This window comes from Drosophila suzukii, chromosome 2L, assembly GCF_043229965.1.
Source record: "Drosophila suzukii chromosome 2L, CBGP_Dsuzu_IsoJpt1.0, whole genome shotgun sequence".
Taxonomy (NCBI): Eukaryota; Metazoa; Arthropoda; class Insecta; order Diptera; family Drosophilidae; genus Drosophila; species Drosophila suzukii.
The window spans coordinates 17498370-17518706 of NC_092080.1; the positions used below are offsets into that span (position 1 = coordinate 17498370).

General features: G+C 36.0%; 2 protein-coding genes across 4 annotated transcripts; one reads left to right on the forward strand and one right to left on the reverse strand.

The window, feature by feature from the left end:
• Positions 1-1371: 1371 nt before the first annotated feature.
• Positions 1372-10313, forward strand: LOC108021609 (alpha-tocopherol transfer protein-like). 3 transcript variants are annotated; one of them, XM_017090404.4, is made up of 8 exons: positions 1372-1673; positions 8116-8380; positions 8445-8536; positions 9134-9287; positions 9346-9471; positions 9538-9716; positions 9780-9930; positions 9995-10313. In XM_017090404.4, the coding sequence occupies exons 2-8, from the start codon at positions 8194-8196 to the stop codon at positions 10039-10041; spliced, it is 936 nt and encodes a 311-aa protein (XP_016945893.1). In that variant the 5' UTR covers positions 1372-1673; positions 8116-8193; the 3' UTR covers positions 10042-10313. The 3 variants fall into 3 exon arrangements, with proteins under 3 accessions (XP_016945893.1, XP_065718990.1, XP_070853333.1); XM_065862918.2 differs by lacking the exon at positions 1372-1673 and adding an exon at positions 5147-5265; XM_070997232.1 differs by lacking the exon at positions 1372-1673 and adding an exon at positions 5341-5358.
• A 218-nt stretch (positions 10314-10531) lies between these two features.
• On the reverse strand, positions 10532-18437 carry santa-maria (scavenger receptor acting in neural tissue and majority of rhodopsin is absent). Its single transcript, XM_017090251.4, has 5 exons — positions 18204-18437; positions 13788-13966; positions 13306-13614; positions 12091-12610; positions 10532-11548 (listed from the first exon to the last, which is right to left on the reverse strand). Exons 2-5 carry the CDS (start codon positions 13926-13928, stop codon positions 10824-10826), a joined length of 1695 nt encoding a protein of 564 aa, XP_016945740.2. The 5' UTR covers positions 13929-13966; positions 18204-18437; the 3' UTR covers positions 10532-10823.
• Between the last annotated feature and the right edge of the window lie 1900 nt (positions 18438-20337).

A 20337-nucleotide genomic window follows, 5' to 3' on the forward strand; every position in this document is an offset into this window, starting at 1 on the left:
TGGTCATTATCTTTATAGCATTCCGTTTTTTCCCCAAATACTGCCATAATTTAGATAGCCCGATAGCCAAAAAATGTTTAGTTTATCAGCTTCAATGATAATGAATATGGTTTTTGGGTAAGAATATAAAATTGCAAGCATGGCCAAAAAAACACAAGAATTGGCCAAGAACAAATGCGATGAACTTCACCCGGTGGCCTTCACTTTGGCTAAAGAAAGTTGAGCACTCCAGTTTCGAGTGCTGAAATCAGCAAAACTCGAAGCACGTAATAGAGGCAAAAGTAAATGGAATTATTGAAGCGTGGTAAAGTTCGCCCCCCAGGGCTTCTGCCTTGGCTAATTGATAGATTAACACGATCTGATATTAGCTGATAAAAACAAGTTTATTGTTGCTCGACCGATTGTAAAAAAGGCAAGAAGTCGAAGCTTTAAAAGTTTAGAGGTTCATTTCCTTGGTTTAAAAAGCTGCGCTTTAAGAGACCAGCCGGTGTTAAAAAATTTTAAAAGTAGTATTTTCATTTTACTTTACGTACAAAGATTTTTACATTTTTCAAAAATGAAGTAAAATATATTATTACTCTAATTTATGTTCAAAATTGCGTTTTATAAAAATATACAAAAATTAAGATGGGAATTACAATATTATCAGAAACATATCGTTTCGGTACTGATACTTTTCATTTTAAAAACCAGTAGGGGGACAGTAATTTGAAAATGTTAAAAGGATACAGCAGACGTACTTTACATGATATCGAAAATATGTTGAGATTAAAAAATAATATATTAAGAAAATTAAAAATGGAGCCAAAAGAAGCAAACGTTCATTATTTGTATTGAATTGTACAAGCTGTTTTTTTTATGGAGGTTTTCCAAATTAGTAATAATATAAACATTTATTTTGTTTAGTACTATAAATATTGGATTAGACCTGAAGTCGTTTGAATAATAAACATATATTTTATATCTCTATATATTTTTTTTTAAAGGATTTCGTGTGCAAAGAATTTGCATTTAAAAAGTGCAACAACTAAATAAATCAAGTAAAAATTGTAAAAATATTTGTTCTTAAAATAAGAAAATGTTTTGCAATTCAGATAAATAGTTCCGTATAATTTTAGATGTGGTAAAATAAAATACTTATTTTTGAAAAAATAACTCCTTAAGGTGGCTTGGATTTATCTGCAACAACTGGGGGTTGGTATCTTAAAGTAAAAGCTTTTTTTTGGGTTTTGTGGGTCTTAAATGAAGCTTTAGGTAGTGCTGGTAAAGGCCTTCAGAGAGACAGAGAGAGCTTTTATTGTGCTCTCTATTTTTGTTTAAAATTGCCATTGCCGTTTTTTTTTGTCAAGCTCGACTTGGCCAGTTAATTAATAACGAGAGCTCGAGAGCGGTTTCAACCTCAGAGTTGTTTTGACCGCGTTGCGATTTAGACGTCGCCGCATTTCTCGCTTTTATTCCGCCAAGATTCGCACCTGCATTTTCGCGTCCTGCCTGCAAAACAAAAAAATCGAACACACCCCCCACAAACTCCACCTCCTCTTCCGCTGCCTTTTTGGCCAATTGCAAAAGTTCGTCTACAGTGAAACGTGTAATCTCTAATTTTAACTTTGCCAAAAACAAAACAAATACTCCGTACTGTTTGAGCCTTATAATTTTGTGTGTATATTTTTGCGGTAAGTTGCGTTAACATTATGCTTCATAGAAAGCACATTTTGGGCACTTGCCTTTGTAGATTTGATTTTACTTTTGCCTTTGGGCAATGCGCATGCGCGGCTACGTTGACACACTTTCTGCCTCCACCTGGCTTACCGAGACTACCCAGCTTACCTGCCACAAGCAACTTACGGCTCTCATGCTTTTGGCCATAAAAACAATTACCACTTACCTTTTTTTGCTGCTGACGTTGACTGCATTTCGTCAGCGCGTGCGCTTCGATTCCGAAAAACCCCTCCCCATTGAACATCCATATCCCCGAGTACTACCCATTCATAATCTGATCTTCGGTAGCTGATAATATCTGTGTGGATACTGTTAAGTAAAGTGGGAATTGCCTAAGGCAGATGAGCGGGCGGCTGGTATATTACACCATTTTCTGAGTGTGTGTGAAAATGTGTTGAAGAGGTGTTATGCTGTGGCAAGTGAAGTAGTTTCGAGTGAGCCAAAATAATGGAACAAAATGGTTACAGTGTCGTTTGGGGTTAGGCATTTTATGTACAGCTCAATTGTGCGACGGGGTTTGAGTGTGGTAATTTAAAACTATTTTAATGGTGTGAAGTTGGAGGGGTGGTACAAACTAATGAGCCATTACAAATATTTTTTAATGGTTTAAGGGGGTTATAAAATTGAAATTCAATTTGCAAAAAAAGGAGGTTATTAAATTTGTATCTATTACAAGTAATTGAAAAAGTAATTGAAAAGAAGTAGTACAAAAATGTAATAAAAAAATATATCAATATTGGTGGAAATATATATTTGCTTTACTGTCTAGCAATCATCAAGATCATTTAAATGCATGCTGATATATGTGGTGTCTGATATTTCGTCCTCTTTAACGTGGCTCTACTGTCACCTTCATAATGCATGCAAATGTAACACAATTGAAATGCAAATTGTCGCATCATGTGGCCGTCCCACTTGCACCCGGCATTGGTGGCTATCTTTTGTCCCGCTCCGTCTGACTTTAATTTTAGTTGATTCACGGGATCGATGGTCGCAGTTCATAAATATTTCAGGCGCCAATCAGCCGATCCACCGGCCAATTAAAGCATTTGCTCTAATGACACCAAAACATTGGCTGCTTTATAATGATTTGCCTCGATTTATATAGCCTTTAGACGTGATATTTGGTCAACTTGTTTAGACCACCCATGTACCTAAGCATTACAAAGTCCGCATAATTCTATATCTCGACACTATTAACGACCTTGTGGTTCTCAGTCGACAGGGGATTACAAAGAGTCACCAAAAAAATAAGTGAACTCAAAACCAGTTAAACATCTTTCCGTCGATCGTGTGTGTGTGTTGGCACGAAATTTGCTTAAACTGTTAACATTTTGTCAAGTGAAGGATAGGATACCAGAGACTTGCGAAAATATACAAAGAGCCGTTATTGAATCTGGAAATTTACATATTTCTGAACACAGAAGTGGCCATCGTACTTGGAACTGAAGGCGAATTTTTATAGCCGTACGATCGAGTCGGTTGATTTTGGCATTGTGAAAGAAATCGAAACCGGCTATTCCTGCTCCTCGAGAATCATTCGAGTCGAGTATTTATTTATCTTTTGACGAGCCGGTTCAGTGGGTGAGCCAAGAAATTCAGGTGCCGACTGGTAATGTTTAAGGCATACTTTAGTCTTATTTGTTTATTGTTGGCCCAGATCATGTTTTACAAAAAATGTAGTTTTAGTTGCGCACAGCATTGAATTAAAAAAATTTAAATTTAAACATTTATATATAAATGTATATAAATATATTTTTTTACCGAATTTAATGTTTAATAAATAAAAATGAATGTTAATGAGAGGCTTAGTAAAAATATTATTGCAAATACATTTTTATTTTAAATTAAATATCATTGCCACAATCTAAAGTGAAATATTTATAGACAATTTTTATTCTCGTTAGTACATTTAAAACTATAAATACATTTTTCAATATATAAAATGTGGTATGTTATAACTATTTCTAGAACTTCATTTTATAAAATGGAAATCATAAGAAAATAATAAGTATTCTGACAATTACTGAAACTTTTGTATAAGATTAAAAGTCATTTTCTATCCTTAACTGGTAATTCTGGATTTTCCCCTGTCTCCAGCTAGATAGAGTCCAATTTGCATTTAATGCTTTGATCACTTTCATTGATTGGCTTATAACCGGCTAATTGCAAATGGGAATCGCACATGTTTAAATCTTTACAACAAAAATAGTATCGCCTACTTCGCGAAATAGATTGATATGCAAGCCACGAGATATGCATTAGACTTTTGATCGAAGTTGACATTGTGCTATATATACAGTAATCGTAAACTGGATTGACCCATTTAGGAGTCAGGGGCAAGACTGAGTTGATATTGAAGCTAGTTGCAGGCATTTTATTATCTTAATCATTTAGTTTATAGCTCAGGTGTTCCAGTTTTAATAAACTCTTTGTTAATGTAACGGCTTTGATGGATTAATCAGATAGTCAGTCCGATGAACATGTATTTTTCACTTTGCTTAAGTATAGTCGTTTGTGTAAGTAATTCAATTTGTAAGATCATCAGTTTTAATGCATATCTAAAACATTTAATAAAATATCATATTTTTTATGCGCATAATTATATCTTTTCGTTTTCACGGTAAATAATTTTAATGGTAAACGATTTACCATAGCTGTTGAAATCGTGTTGCTGCTAAGTTCCCAAGACTGAAAAAATATTCACGGAAAAGCTACTATTGTTACATTAATTCTACACTATTTGGCGTCGATAAGATGAGTTTTAAATTAATTATTTTCAAAGTATTAATTTTGAAAAAAATGCGTCTAATACCACATCTCTAAGTTATAGACTCTTTAATATAGAAATAAAACTGTAAAGTACAGTCTGTAAATTATTTAAACTTTAATCTATACTTGAATTTTAATACAACCTCTGGTATACTTTTTGAGTGAAGGGTATTAAAAGCTTCGGATTTTCTATTTTTATTTATTTGGCCTTAGCTAAACAATTGCTTCGTCATCTGTGGCGGCGAGACAATCGCTGCAAAATACTAAAAATGCATAAATGAGAAAAAATGTAATTTGCATTTAATAGCCAGCTAGTTAATGGTATTGATCATTTTTCATATGACTTGTTTATTTATGCATATCATGTTGGCTCTGAGAATAAAGTGCATTTTTTGTTGTATTTTTAAACCACGTTGATTTAGATTTTATTCACTTAACAAGCCGGCAGTTAACATGGAATCGATTAGACAGCAGTTGTTTTCGGGATTATTTCTGTTGTTTGCTAATCTGTATACACTAATCGATCGTTTATATGGGTGGACATAACCCGATTAGACTTTAAACTGAATTTTAATGTTTCTTTGTTCTCATTTCTTTTGTTTAGCGATACCAGTTATCAGCTTTCGCAAACCGACTACTGGGATTATTCTCTTATGATTCAACTATACTTTGTTTCTCGGGGCTACAATTTCCGCTTTCAAGTAACAGAAATTAAAAGGCCTCAGTTCAATTCGGTTGGGGCTAGTGAAAGGCCACAAAGTTCAGCCAGATAAAGTGAGTTAATACCCAGTGGAATCACTTTTTGAGGCAGGTGAAGTTGGGGCACATAATCCCAGCTATTAAATTTATATCTCTGGGTGTACAGAGGTAATTATTTTCTTACGTCAGACTTTGATCGACTCTGGTGGAGGTTTCCCCCAATGAAAACATCAGATTCTGCCAAAAGCACATCCGGGAGGTTGGGTTCGTAGTACAATGTTGTGGGTCATAAAAAATAGACAGGGTTCACAATCAAGCTTGTTAAAAGCGGGTCGAGTAGTTATTAAGTCCGATTTTCCTGATTTTAATTAAAATTGAAGATTACAAAATTCCTACTTATTAAAGTTGCGACGACTTTTTTAGTAAGTACTACTGCGAAAAATTTCAAACAGCAGTTAAAGTTAATCATTGCTTGCTTCGTATCTCAAAATGTAAATTTGGTAAAATTTATTACTTTGTTAATTGCTTTATACCTGAATGCAGGTCTATTCTTAAAATACATATGTTTAAAAAAGACAAATCCTATGGAAAAATATTCTTTGTTTGCTAAGCGAGTTTATAAATAAATGACTTCTTACGTTGCCAGAATCACAAGAATCTTGTTTTAGCTTGACTTTCCATAAAAGTATAATTGTTACTGGTTAAACAAGTTTAAAAGATAAAAACCCGAAGGATCATTTCAAGGATGCAAACGATGACCTGGGGTAGATAGTAAAACCAAGGTTCGTAGGAACTGGTTATTGTAAGTTAATTGTTTATCGGTTTTCTCTTTTTATAAATTTAATTTAATTTCATTCCTTTAGTTCCATTTCCTTTTCCATTTTTGTATAAACAGAACTATTTTAAGCCAAAGGGTATCATCTTGAAAGTTCAAGTTTAGTTCAAGGCAAAAAACAACTCCCTTTTGAACATATATAAAATCTTTAGGATCGATAAAAACCGGATTTAACAACTGCTGATTCACAATGAGTCCATATTGGGGTACCCTGAGTGACTAAATTTAAATTCCCTAAATGGAAAAAACGCTAAGAGAATAATATTAAGTCATTGGTCAAAGATCATTTCCTTGTAATTAACACCCATTCTCTATTTGTTAGATGAGGTGACAATCGCTAAACAGAACTTTGCTTCCCTATTAAATTGCACATTTAGTTTAACTGTGACAAACAAATTAACTCGAATGGAGTGTTAAAACTTTAGAAAATTGCACAAGTTTTTGTGATATTTTTGAAGCCTTATAACATGATATAAACCCTTTTTTTTAAAGTAATTTACTTGACATTTTGCGTGCGGGTAATTGGCAATTACCATTACTCACGAAACCTGTGCGGAATTGTCTCAATATTAAGATTACATTTAGTTGTCGTATTTTATATTTTTCGCATGTCACGCCCAAATTTTCTGTCACTCATTTTTCTAATCTAATTGGATTTTACAACACCCGAACCCAAGATTGACCAACGAATTAGTATGCGCATAACTTTATGGACTGTTGAACTCCACGCCAAAGACCAAGCCAAACACAAAAGGCCCAAAATAAATAAAGGCATAAATTACCCAAGATTCATTGACGAAATTTCTGGAAGCCAACGCAAATCATAAAACCAGCGACACATTGCCAGAATGACGAGCACCTATGTCCATATGAGGTTTTTCAAGTTTTCGGCTTCAATCTACAATAATATAATCCAACAATCTCCGCTCTTGGCCTTGACTTTTACCTTCATTCGCGTTGACCGCACAACAAAAATCGAATATCAAAAAAACTTACTAATTGCTTGGAATCATAAGAGCAGCAGTAAATCAGATTTAATGGCCAGCACCGATTCGCACTACTCTGCGGCTCACTCGACCACGTTCTTTGGCTTCTCGACATCGAGTTCGACTTTTTTGTGCCATTGTCAAGTCCTTCATGACAGGGCACATAGATCAACGCCGGCTCACAAGTGCTACGTCATCGGGCCGCGTTTTTCCAATTTTGTTTTGCTAGCCAAGGTGTTGCCAAGTCGTCTGGGACACGTATCAGCTGGTATAGACAGAAAATAAAAATATTTTTTTTAGAAAAAAAGAATGTCTGAAGAGCGTAGACCCTTAGAAGACGTCTGGTTTTATATATTCCGCATTAATATTAGCAAAAGTACGATGATATTACGTATACGCATGCAAGCTGATGAAAAAAAGTTGTTTGGTAATATGTTTTGAATGATTCTTATACTCTATGTATTTTAAAATAGGCCAATCCCTACTCAACAGTCAAAAAAACCAATATATTATTTTGTATACCTTCATAAATACTCAAAATATACTATTATACTTTTTAATTAAATAACCTCATGCAAATTGCATCAAATTTAAAACGGATATATTATTTAATTCCGTTAAGATATCTGGGGCTCTAAAAATTTTGATACATGACCCAAGAAGTTCAGCAACGCCCTGACCGTATTTCTATAACCTTTGCCGTGAGGGTATCCACTGTTTTTTTGCCGCCAGACGCACGTTTTGCGACCAGTTTTGGGCGCTATTGTCTATCAGTCTATCTATATCTATATTTATATTTACCTGTTTGACCGGCGGCCTCTTCTTCCGTTGTGGCGATTTTTCGGCGACTTTGGCTAATGAAGATCGGCTTTGAGTCATACATATATATTTGTATCAACGAGCTCGAATATATTTAACAGTTTCCATTGGAGCGAGGCATTGAACTGTTGCCGCTTTTGCTTTTGCCTTGCTTTTGTTTTTTGCTTTTCGGTTTTGGCCCAGCTGCGGAAGTAACCCAGTTGTGCCAATCGCTTTGAGGAAATGGTTGGCAAACCACTCAAAATGTTTGAGTCGAGACCAAAACAATATCATTCTCGTTCGCAGCCTGAACCGGTGAACAACTAGCGGCAGTTCGATCACGGAGTCCAGATCTCAGATCTCATATCACATCACATCCACACAATGGGCAAGGCGGAGTGCATTAGCTACGATGAGCAGCAGTTGCCCTACATTGACCTGGGTTCGGCACGGATCCGCATGGAGAAGGATCCAGCTCCGGAATGGGCCCTGAAGAAGGCGCAGGACGAGCTGAGGGAAGTGCCCGGTGTCAAGGAGCAGGCCATCAAGGATCTCAGGGAACTTATTCAGAGTAAGTCAAGGATTTTGAGTAATTTATTACATTTATTTATATAAATATTTCTTACCCTTACTAGATGAAAAGTACCTGAACCTGCCGATGGATGATGAGTACATGATGATGTTCCTGCGCCCCACCCATTACTATCCAGAAAGTGCCTTGAAAAGAGTAAGCGATACTTGATAAAAAAAACACCAGAAATGCTAAAATTATGATTTGTAAGGCTTAGAGGTTTGTTTATACCTTGCAGTTCCGCAATCAGCACTGGCACAAAATCATCACGCAGTCGATATCTGTCTTAAAATATTATAGTGCTGAAAAGGTGCTGAAAATGTAATTTCTTTGGAGCTAGAAAGGCGTTGAAAAGTTGATGCCTTTGTGCCAGATTTTGTGCAGTGCTGAATTTGTAGGGCATTCCTATGCTAAAACCATCACCACTTTTGATACAAATCCACTAGTGAAAAAGCGCGCGGTGATGATCTTTTTGCAGTGATTTACTGCATTAAGAGCGATGAATGGTACTATAGGGTAGCTATAGCGCGGTTTAAAATATATTTAAAAGAATAATCAAATAATAACAAGCATATATAATTGTAAATGATATGTACCATTGCAATGGCATCTAATTAAGGTATACCTAGGATACTATATTTTCATTGTACATATTCAATTAAGACTTACATTCGTTACATATGTTCTTTAACTATCCGCTTTCGTTATGTTTCAATATTGTTCTAAAAATGTTTTTCTCTTTAATATTTACAGCTCAAGAACTTTTATCACATGAAACTGAAGTACGGAATCGCTTGTGAGAACATAATCCCCAGCAAGTTGAGAAACGTTTTTGAGGCCAATATTCTGAATTTGCTGCCTCAAAGAGACCAACACGGTCGTCGTCTTCTAGTGTTAGAAGCCGGCAGTAAGTTTTACTAATTAACCCAAATTTGTAAAATATCTAAATGAGCTGTTTCTTATAGAAAAGTGGAAGCCATCCCAAGTGCCCCTGGTGGATTTGTTCCGTGGCATTCAGTTGACTGTTCTGGGTTCCATGGTGGAGCCCTATTCACAAATTTGCGGCGCCGTTGTCATTATCGATATGGAGGGTAATAAAGTCTTCCCATTAAATACCAATTATACAATTTAATTGACCCATATTAACCTTTTTACAGGTCTGCCACTTAGCCACATTACACAATTTACACCGTCATTTGCCGCCATGATGCTGGATTATATTCAAGAATGCATCTGCATGCGTTTGAAGGCAGTTCACATTGTGAATAATTCATATATATTCAACATGCTCTTTGCCATATTCAAGCCATTCATTCGCGAAAAGCTGCGCAAGAGGGTGAGTTTTCATAAAATATGAAAGTTATAGAATCCTTTCTCATAGCTATTTCTTATTTTTCAGATCTTCTTCCATGGCAAGGACTACAAGTCCCTGATCTCTCACATCGAGGCCAGTGCCTTGCCTCCCAAATACGGTGGTTCTGCCACTTGGGAACTGCCACCTGGTAAACTCCTGGGAGAATTCTTCGAATGCTATTCCAAGGACTATGAACGTGAGCCACTTCTATAAATTTTATATGAATTGTAAATTCTAAATAATTTGTATATATTTTCCAGTGGCTGACAGCTATGGTTACACTGAGGGCTACAAAATGAAGAAGTAATAGTACAAGAACAACGCCAAACTATCCCCAAGTCCACCAAATCCTCAATTCCCCTTTTCGATTTGTATTTTAGTAACGTAAGTTGGGTCATTTGTGATATTGCAAATATTGTCGTACGTTAAGTCTTAGTCTTTTTGCCCTTAAAATTTAAGGTTCAGAAAAATGTTTACAATAATTCGGAAGCTCATGATTCAAGCTCATGAGCAAAGCATTAAACTTGAAACCATTTGTACTAAACATTTTGTAATATTGTTATTAAATAAAAAATATTAGAAAACAACTGTTGTTAAAATTTAAAATGGACGCTGAATGAAAATAAGGGAAAGAAAACTTTAAAATCAAATTCAAAAATTATTTTAAAAATAATCGCAAGGCTTTTTATTATTTTATAATAGAGCTTCCACAGATTGGTAAGCGGAGATTGGGATATTCCAAATTAGTGTTAACTTGCACCCCTTTAGATCGCTGTGTATAATCCCCTGAAAATAAATCGGTTTTTTTATAGTTACAGATTTTATTTGACACATATTTATTGGTCAAGAAAACATTTTAATACAAAACATATCTAACAACTAAGGAATGTAAAAAGAGTATTCGTTAGCTAAGCGAAGACAGCCACATACACATATGGTTCGACTTCGGAGGCTATCTAATCTTTGGCATAGGCACGGGAATGCTTGCAAGTTTTAGTTGGGTATTTTAGAGTGTCTCTAAACTATGAACTACGACTAAAGCACTAGGACGGCTTAACTATCTAGATGGCGTGGATGCGATGGTCCTGTTCAATCCTGTTTATTGTCGCTGATGGCTGTGGATGCAGTGGCCACACTTTCACCCGTCTGGGATTTGGTTATAGTTGGCTTCAGGCTTTTTTCGAGTAGCGGCGAACTGTCCGGAGATCCTTTGACGCTCTTTTCGCAGGCCAAAGTAGAGGCCTTGGACTTGAGTTCCTCGGCACTGGAGAATTGGGAGCGACTTTTGTACTGGCCGTTAGTCTTGGTTTGAGTCTTCAGATCGTATCTACGATTCTGACAAGTAGATAATAAATTCTGAACTGGTGCCCAGCAGAGGAGTATTATGCCAATCGCCAAGCAAACTCCGGCGAAGATTTGTCCGGACATCAGGACAACCGGGAGAACCTTCAATTGGTCAGCCATCTCCGGAGTGATTCTCACTTTTTGTTCAAACCATATGAGTGGGAAAAATATCTTAGGTATTCCTGAGTATAGGCTGATTCCCTGGATTGGCTCCACAAGCATGTTGACCTGAAAACGGGCGGCCACCTCCAGGGGAATTCCAGTACTTGGCTCCACCACCATATAGAATTCATGATCCTTCTGATTAGGACTCATTCCCTCTACCTGTTCGACGTAATACGGATCTCCGTTGAAAAAGTGGGGATAGGACATAAAAACTGGAGATCCAAAGCGACAGGAGCTGATGTTCATCACGCCCGAGGGAACACATTGGCCACCACAAAAACAAAGGTTCTCGGGATACAGGGTGCCTGAAATAAAATTATCTCTGTTAGTGGGGTTTATCACATATAACATTATTTTTACAAATATATTAATAAATAAAATTTTCTATTGTTAGTAACAGATTGTTACACACGTTTTTAGAATATTCCAAAATTTATAGGTATATATTTCAGAACATATATAAGCCATCTAGTGATAGCTATTAAGCTGCTTAAAACTTTCTCGTGTCAATCTAATAGATAAATGTTGGATTTCATTTGAAATCTTTTTATACAAAATCAGATTACAATTACAATTACAAATTGATTATATAATGACTCATTAAAATCAAACTTACAATATCGAATAATATAAAAAATCGCTGAAAAACACTTTTTTAAAAATCGACTTCAAATAAAATCCGACATCTATAATATGTATTGACTCCTCAAAACTAAATTTCTAATATCTAATAATACTAAAGATCGCTGAAAAACGCATTTTTAAAAAACGATTCCAATTAAAATTCGACGCATATGTTTTGAAGCTGGTGGTCTGCAAAACATGTAATGATTATATCAAACCTCACCATTATCAACAGATCGAGGGCCGCCAGAAAATTTGAGGCCTTGTAGTCCTTCGATATCCAGCGTTTCCACATAGTCCAGCGGAATCGTGCGACACATATCCGGCGTAAAAAGACCGACACTGTCGCCGGGCTTGAGATGCTGTGGCTGGAACTCTCCGGCGGATCCGTTGGTCATGCCGCAATAAGAGCTAAAGAATCCAGTGTTTTCCTGGTAATTCCAGGCGTGCATCTGACCCAATTTGGACAAATGATCGGCGCCCGTAAATACATTAAATACACCAGTGAGATCGGCGCTTCCGTTGCGCGTATAAAACCAACCGAATTTATCGAATGGCACCTTCACATCGTCACCGAAAATGGGCATTGCAATGGCCACATCGATCATGGCATCGTTGTATCCGGTGAAGAGGAGTTCGTCGATCGTTTTTTGGACGGACATTTCGGCATTGTACATCTTGAGACCAACGTCAACCAAGGAACGCTTAACCGACGTCCAGTGTTTGGCAGTGGCAGCTGCAGACTAAAAAAAATTTGTTATTATAGGCAACTAAATTACTTGATTTGGCCTTTGAAAGGGTCTATAGTAAATACCTATATATATATAGGGATATTTTCTAGTAGACCTAAAGAGATTTGGCAAACATCTACTTGATTTGAAATTAAGAATATTTTTTATGATCTTTCATAACTTGACTTTTGTTCTCAAGATTTTGGTCCAAAAAAATACATTAAAAAAAACCTAAGAAACCTTTGTTACTATAAATGATAAACCAATGTGAGAACTGTTTTTAAAATTTTAAAATTGGTCCATAAAAATAAATTTAAAAAAACCTAAGAAACCTTTGTTATTATGTGAGAACTGTTTTAAAAAATTCAACTTAAAGTGTTCGACACTACATTTGGGACTTAATGATACTTATACAAGATATTTGCCAGTCTTAAAATGGAAATTCGTAATACTCTGGTCAACGAATTTAATTTACATTTTTTAGAGCAATTTAGGTATTAATTTATTTTGAAAATCTGTGTAAAGGATTTAGTTTTCCTTTAAACAGTGTTATTAGAATTGTATCTCAAACCTTGGAACATATTTTTAAGTAGCCCTTAGATTTAATGCTATTACATTTATAACTGTATTTAGAGCATCAACTATTAAGTTATTGAATTGATTTTGAGTTTTACTAATATTTCTTATAACATATTTTGGGTACCCACCAGAGCCACCGCATTGAGGGTGGTAATCTCATCGTCTAGACTTCCGTTACTGCCCTCCGCATCGAAGTAGAACAAGCTGCGCCTGCGGTAGCTTACGGATGCGTTTTCGGGATGCCAGTGGATGTCCACCTTATCGGGCCGCTCGGTGAATCGATAGGGACCCAGCTGCTCGAACCGCGGCTTCTTCTCCGACCCCAGATAGAAGTCCTCAGGATTTGTCCAGTTGTACAGGTAGATGTCCAGACTCAGATCCATCGGGGGACTCTTCCAGTTGTCGTAGACACGTGTGTCGGGGGCCAGAGCCATTTCCTGCCGAAGAGCGCAAGTACCAATTAGAATTAATTGAAAATCTCAACGAGTTTTCCTCGATCTCTGACTCGGGCCAATTGAGAGGCGGCTGCTTTTCTTTGGCTCTCAATTGGCTTTAGCCGCTAATCGAATGCAGCTGGCCGGGCTAACACATAGGGCTGAACTGGGATTACCTTCTGCATGATCCAATCGAACAGGTCCACCCAGAACATTCCGCACAATATGCCAAATAGTCCCAGACAGAAGCCGAAAACGCCGATAATTAACTTGCGATTGCTTTTTTGGCCCCACATCGCGCTATTTTGTGTTGGCATGGCTCACGCTGGGCAGCTGTGGGGATATCTAATGGTCCCTGTAATGATATGCAAGATAATAATACAGTTGGACAAATTAACAGACTACTAGAATTAAAAACATATAAACATAGATCAAATGGGTGACATTCATAAATGCAGTAAAAAAGTATACAAAATAAATATTTGAGATAATCTTAAATATTTTAAGATTTTTTGTTTGCTTTTGGAATTATTTAAAAATTTATTTTTATTATATGAGTTTTTTTTTTAATAACTTAGATTAAAATAATAAAAAGGTATATATTATTAATTATTTTTTTTAAGATTTTTATGTTTGGTATGATCATAATACCAAGATCACTTTTTTGAAAAGGCTAAATACATTTGCCTACTTTTAGGCCTTACAAGTAAGAGATTAAACCAGTGGTCGGCACACACATACCATCACAAGTTTGCCTTGCATTAGTGTGAGTGTAACAAACACGAAGTTTGCGCGCGGCGTGCTGAAGCGAGACGTTTCTCTGCTTTGCACTGAGATCCTCTGCCGCAGCAACAAAAAAGCGAGCCGAAGTTGAGAAAAAAATGACCCGAAGACCCATGCCGAAGTCACACGAACATGTACGTTATACGTGAGCGAGCAGAGGATGGGCAGAACACTTCCCTATGCTCACTAGATAGGCCGCTGCCGACCACTGGATTAAACTAATAATATGTAAAATCAAATCTCGTATTTACAATGTATTAAAACCCATATTACTGTAATATGGCGAACAAAGAAAGGTCCAACAAAGAATCGAATAGAGAGAGAATGCAAAAACGCAACACGTTATTGAGTGACGAATTCCCATAGTGTCTATTTTTATCAATATAATTGAATCAATTTAAGCAAAGCGTGACTCTCAATTGCTGTTTACACTCATGTAGAATATTACTGTAGCCCGGTAAATATATACAGAAGTATTGTCAAGCCCGTATCAGTGGTGATAATTACAAAGCTTCACCCGACACTCTGCGATGATGTTTTTTAATTAGTTATGATAGTTTTGAGCTTCGCTCTAAGCTATATGTGCAATAGGTGATTATCAAATGAAATTACAAGTAACACGTATAACGGTGGACTATGTAATCGGGTGAGAAATATGTGATCTTTGATTTAATATCACATGACTAATATTGAAAAGGGAGAATAAGTATTTAAATTTCAAAAGGGAAAGCCATTTTCCGCACGTCTGGTGTTTTTACTGTGGCCCGATAAGGGGATTCTGAACTCCTAGGTGAACAGAGCCATGAGGAAGCCACAGATAATTGAGGAAATTGAACTGCACTGCACTTATCGCTTATCGAGAACCCATCCCCTGACAATTATTCGAACAATCTGGCCAGAGTTCCCATCACCATGTATTTTTTCAGCATAAATATTGCATATGTACATATGAGACCGGTTGGCATCTCTGTGATATATCGTCATAATTGAGTCTATCAATTGACCCCACTGTGAGCTATGGTTGGGTCTTTGACACTTTACGTTATTGCACATGAATACGAACACGAATCTATATATATACCCATTTATATATGCTTATTCGGGAGCGTGTCAGCTGAGTTCTGGTGTCTGGTAAATTGATATGATTATGTCTTTTGAATGATGAATGCCTGTCGAGCATTTGTCGGCGCCTTTTTATTGTCTTCACAATTGTTCTGGAGTGGGTTTTAATTGGAATGGACGTTGGACAGGTGCATCACATAGATTTCATCCCGCATATTTTACTTAATTCAATTAGAACAAGAACAACTCTAAATATCTTTAATATTTGGCTTGAAAAAAGCAATTTCATCTTTACATACACAAAAAAAATTATTCTTTTTAAGTATGTTGAATAATAAATCATTCCCTCAGTGCACAACAGGTTCCTTGAAAATTTCCATTCAAGCCTTAAGCCTCAACACTGAATAATTGTCTTTAATTAAGTTTAAAATTTTCTGCTGCCCGAGATATTTCATTCATTATTAAATTAAGCAAACTCGTGCCTTTCTCTCTGGTTCTTGATCTTTTATATTAGCATTTTTATGATTCCACTGATCGCTTTATTCATATTCTATGCAAATAAGCTGGGACCATTGAACTTCGAAGTTAAGTCACTGGGAAAGTGAATATATTTCGCAACGATTTGTGAAGATTTCCATAAAAATGCTAACTGAAAAGGGCAAACAAATTAGAAATGTAGTAAAGTGTCATTTCGATAAGCTAACACTTAATTAGTGCAAGTGCACTTGTTATAAGTCGGAAGTCTTGAGGGTTAGTTACGTGACACGTTAAGATCGTCTTTTTGATGTAAACCAAATCAGCACCTTCTCAATTTTCTCTGCTGTTCTCCAACAGCTTTTGACCACATAACTTGCCATTGAGATGAAACCGCAAGTCACAGATTCGACGCAGTTCGTAAAGCTAAAACCGCGTCATGTAAACAGTCATCTAATTTGCATTTGCTCGGGTGAGTTCTTTGATAATGAGCTATCGGCATGTAACTGAATTTTCGCAGCCTTCAGTACGGAAATACTCGAATGATTATAACCCAAGCCAAAAACTATAAATAAAGATTTTGTGTGTTGGTAATTTGCAAACAGTGTGTCGTCCCATTGGGCGTGCGAATCCAAAAATAAGTTTGATATTTTAAAAGGTATACGCAAGCTTTTTGTACTTTAGTTTTTCAATTCAGTAGAATTTGAATTCGTTCTAAAATTGTTTTCCATTAGTAAAGAGCTTGCTGAGTCACTGAAGTTGTTTTGAGCCCTTTTGACTTCTTAATTGATTGATTGTTTGAATTCTTAACTAAAACATTATTGCAAATTCCAATGGACTTAGTGGCTAACAAATTCAGTTTCCATAAACTTGAAATATATTTAAACGGGGCGTATGAGTAATTTGCCGTGGAACAGCTGTTTGTATTGAGGATTCACAAATTTGTTGAATATATTGATTATTCAATTAGCAAGTAGCACGAAGATTCATGAGAAACTTCTTCGGTTATGAAAAAGCTTCGCAGACAACAAAGAAAATATAAATACATATTTTTAAAATTAAAAAAATATTTACCTATTGAGTTAAAATTTGTTTAATACATGCAAATAGTGAGCAATTAATTCAAATTCTAGTCAATGGATTTTGAGCAGCTGTTTGTTTAACGATTACCCTAAGAAACTAATGTTTGTCTTTAAAATATAGAATTACCTATTAACAAATATAAATAATTATTAACAATAAACTATAAAGTCAGCCAGGGTTACACGAACTCTTCAAAAAACATTCCTTGGTTTATAAAAGTACACGCAACTGCAATTAGTTTCAAAAAGATAACTCTTAATTGACTTGAACCTTAAATGATCAACAGGTCGTACATGAGATTCGTTTTCAAAAAGTAAATTTTTTTAAATAAATAATATTTTTGTAAAATATTGTTTTGTGCAGTCTAAAATTATTTAGCTATAATTTATTTAGAAAGCTTATAAAAATAACTAAAAACTCAATTTATCTCGACAAATTATTGAATTTAGCAACCTTTTTAAATACAACCTTTTATAAAGACTCAAGAAATTTTTTCATTGACGAGTTCTATTTAAATAAATACATTGCAGTTTATTTTTTCTGGAAAATTCTTTATCGACGAGGTCTTTTTTATTTGATATTTTATTATTTTTAAGAAGGCCCATTCAGTTGAGTAAGTGTGCTTCTAAAACACTCTATTTTATTTTGAAAGCAAATTAAATAAATTGATTGCTCACAAAAGAAGTATAACTGCTAAGGATTATTCTTGGGCTTATCTTAGTCAACGGGTCGTATGCTTAATATTTTCTTGAGCAGCTGTTTCCACTAAGGGTTGTCAAGTCGCCCGACTAATTTTAGAACATTAATCACACAATCAACAGGTCGTCCGGTAGCCGAGGCTGAAAGCCCTTTGTTTTGCATTCCGGCACTCTTATTTCTTCAAAGAGAAACGCCACACAAAGCCAATATAAACACAAAAAGAATGTATAATATGGGTTGACACTACATATACATATATATATATACATCTATATTATGTCTGGCGACTGTTTTTCATTCTTTTCAAGTTGATTTCATTTAATGGTCTGTAATCTTAATAAGTCTGCCGGCGATTAAGCCAAATCAAGCCAAAACTAAATGAGTTGGCCAGTGGGGAAATGCAAAGAAATTGCGTGATATTTGTGATATTTACAAAGGAGTTCCTCCCCAGGTTTTCCAAATTTCCTTTGTTTTTCTTTAAAGGCACTCACTTGACTATTATTTGCTAAATAGAAACAAATCACGGTTTTGTTTTTCAATCTGAATTTTTTTTCGTGTTTCGGTTATCCTTGCGAGGCAATTGAAACTTGATAAGGATGTGGAAACACGGCTTGAGCACGCGGAGGATTACTTTACACAGAGGCCGGAAAAATGGACGCGAAAGTCCCGAGAAAGGTCCGTAGAATGGTACCGCTTTGCCCGGCGGCTTCGATGCGACTGTGCGGCGGACTCTCGGCGAACGGACCGCGAGCAGCGTCGCCGGAGAGCGGCGGGAGCGGAGCGGGGGCGGGGGTACGGTGCGGAGCGGAGCGGTCTCTGCGCTGCGGCCGATGAATGTCAGTCAAGTGCGGCACATGGAAAGGGAAATGGAAATGGAAATGGGCTTGAGAAGAGCTCCGAGTATCCGAGAAATGGTGTGTGTGCGAGTGTGCGTGTGTGCGAGTGTGCGAGTGGGTGTTTGGGTTAATTTGCGCTTCAGGCTTTCCATAGTTTTGTCATTGAATTTTGAATTAAACTATATGTAATCTGAAACGCGAGCATGACTTCTAAACTGTAAAGTGCATCTAGGAGAAGGAATGATCCATAACAACAGTGTCACAATTTCTGTCGAAAATTAAAAAAAAAAGATAATCCACTCATGGTAAATACTAAACATAGATACTGTTAAAATACAAAAAAAAATCCTTATACTCCTTATCATTGCTATGACTATTTTTGATAATTCAGAAATATCTTTCAATAATAATAATAATAATAATATTCTAAATATAAAAAGTTATATTTTAGCTTATGTCAACACTTAAACTGTATAAACAGCTTGTAAAAAATACCTTAATCTGTATTCCTTATTATTCCAGTATTAACTTTCGAAATTATTGTAAAATATACCCCAACTAAATGTAGTGCAATTTTAAAATTGTTTTTGGCTTATTATAGTATTACTCTCGAAATTATTGTAAAAAATACCACAACAAAATGTAGGGCAATTTCTAACAACAAATTTTAAAAATGTTTTTGGTTTATTATACTATTAAAAACCAAGGAAACAAGTGCACACCCGTTTACTTTTAATCAAAATACCGATAAAGAAGTGCTATTACATTATATGGATTTTGATAAAGCAATGTAACACACCTCAAAAAAATTAAAAACTTGAAGCATGGTATATTCTAAACAACGTAAAACATAGTTATTAATATTTTAAGAATAAAACTCAAGCAAGCTTATAAAATGCAGATTAAACTAGGTCACATTAGGCAAAGTCACAATCTGCGAATGGGAAATCTAATGCACTTGGGTTTTCGTAAGTCGAACGGATTTTCGCATATGAAACGGGTGGCGTGTGGAAAAGTAAACAAATCGTAAAGCAGAAACCGAAATTGATAACAAATTGTCGAAGCCTTATCAATGCGGCTAATCGAGATGATTAGCACTGGGTGAACAGAACGCCAAACATGCACGACTAACCTCATACACTTGTAAGCTGCGTAAATCGGCAGGCGATCCATTCGAACAAAGTTTCAACTGGCTTTATTTTGCCTATCATTGGGCCAAAAACTTCCCGGACAATAAGCATAAAAAAAACCACCCACGGAGCTGGCTGAGGCAATAAACCAAACAGATGTCGTTGCTTCAGTGCGTATTCAGGCTGACTTCCTTTATTGGATTAGTGTTCTGCCGCCTTTCACATGGCGTGCGCACTGGGATTAGCGTTTAGTTGGGTCAGGGGTCAGTTACCGCTGCAGATTGTGTTGCAATGTTGACAAGTGGAGCAAGCGGAAGTGGGTCAACTCATCCCTTAACTTCGAATTGGGTCTCGGGCAACAATGGCCATTCCACTGAATTTCAAACAGCTTTTGTCAGTCAGCAGAGAGGGTGACATGGCAACCAGCTTTATGCCGTTCATCGGCTAACGCTACGATTACGTTAAAAAACTGCAACGTAACAAACCTGTTTCGGACTTTGTGTTTAAATTTCGTATTTATTCCCCTAAGGAAAGAAGTAGATCCGAACTTCAGAAAGAACGTCAAAAAATCCAAAGGAAAGGTCTAAAACTGAATTAAATATAAAATACTCCGAATATAATATGCAAAATTTTAAAAGTAGCATTGAAACTTGAGAAGA

Excerpts from the sequence above, each read along its gene's own strand:
- santa-maria (XM_017090251.4), bottom strand. The coding sequence starts at position 13,928 with ATGCCAACACAAAATAGCGCGATGTGGGGCCAAAAAAGCAATCGCAAG. Across the intron at positions 12,611-13,305 it reads CCCTCAATGCGGTGGCTCTG|TCTGCAGCTGCCACTGCCAA; the intron begins GTGGGTACCCAA and ends AATTTTTTTTAG. Across the intron at positions 11,549-12,090 it reads CCCTCGATCTGTTGATAATG|GCACCCTGTATCCCGAGAAC; the intron begins GTGAGGTTTGAT and ends ATTTTATTTCAG.
- LOC108021609 (XM_017090404.4), top strand. The coding sequence starts at position 8,194 with ATGGGCAAGGCGGAGTGCATTAGCTACGATGAGCAGCAGTTGCCCTAC. Across the intron at positions 8,381-8,444 it reads TCTCAGGGAACTTATTCAGA|ATGAAAAGTACCTGAACCTG; the intron begins GTAAGTCAAGGA and ends TACCCTTACTAG. Across the intron at positions 9,931-9,994 it reads CTATTCCAAGGACTATGAAC|TGGCTGACAGCTATGGTTAC; the intron begins GTGAGCCACTTC and ends TATATTTTCCAG.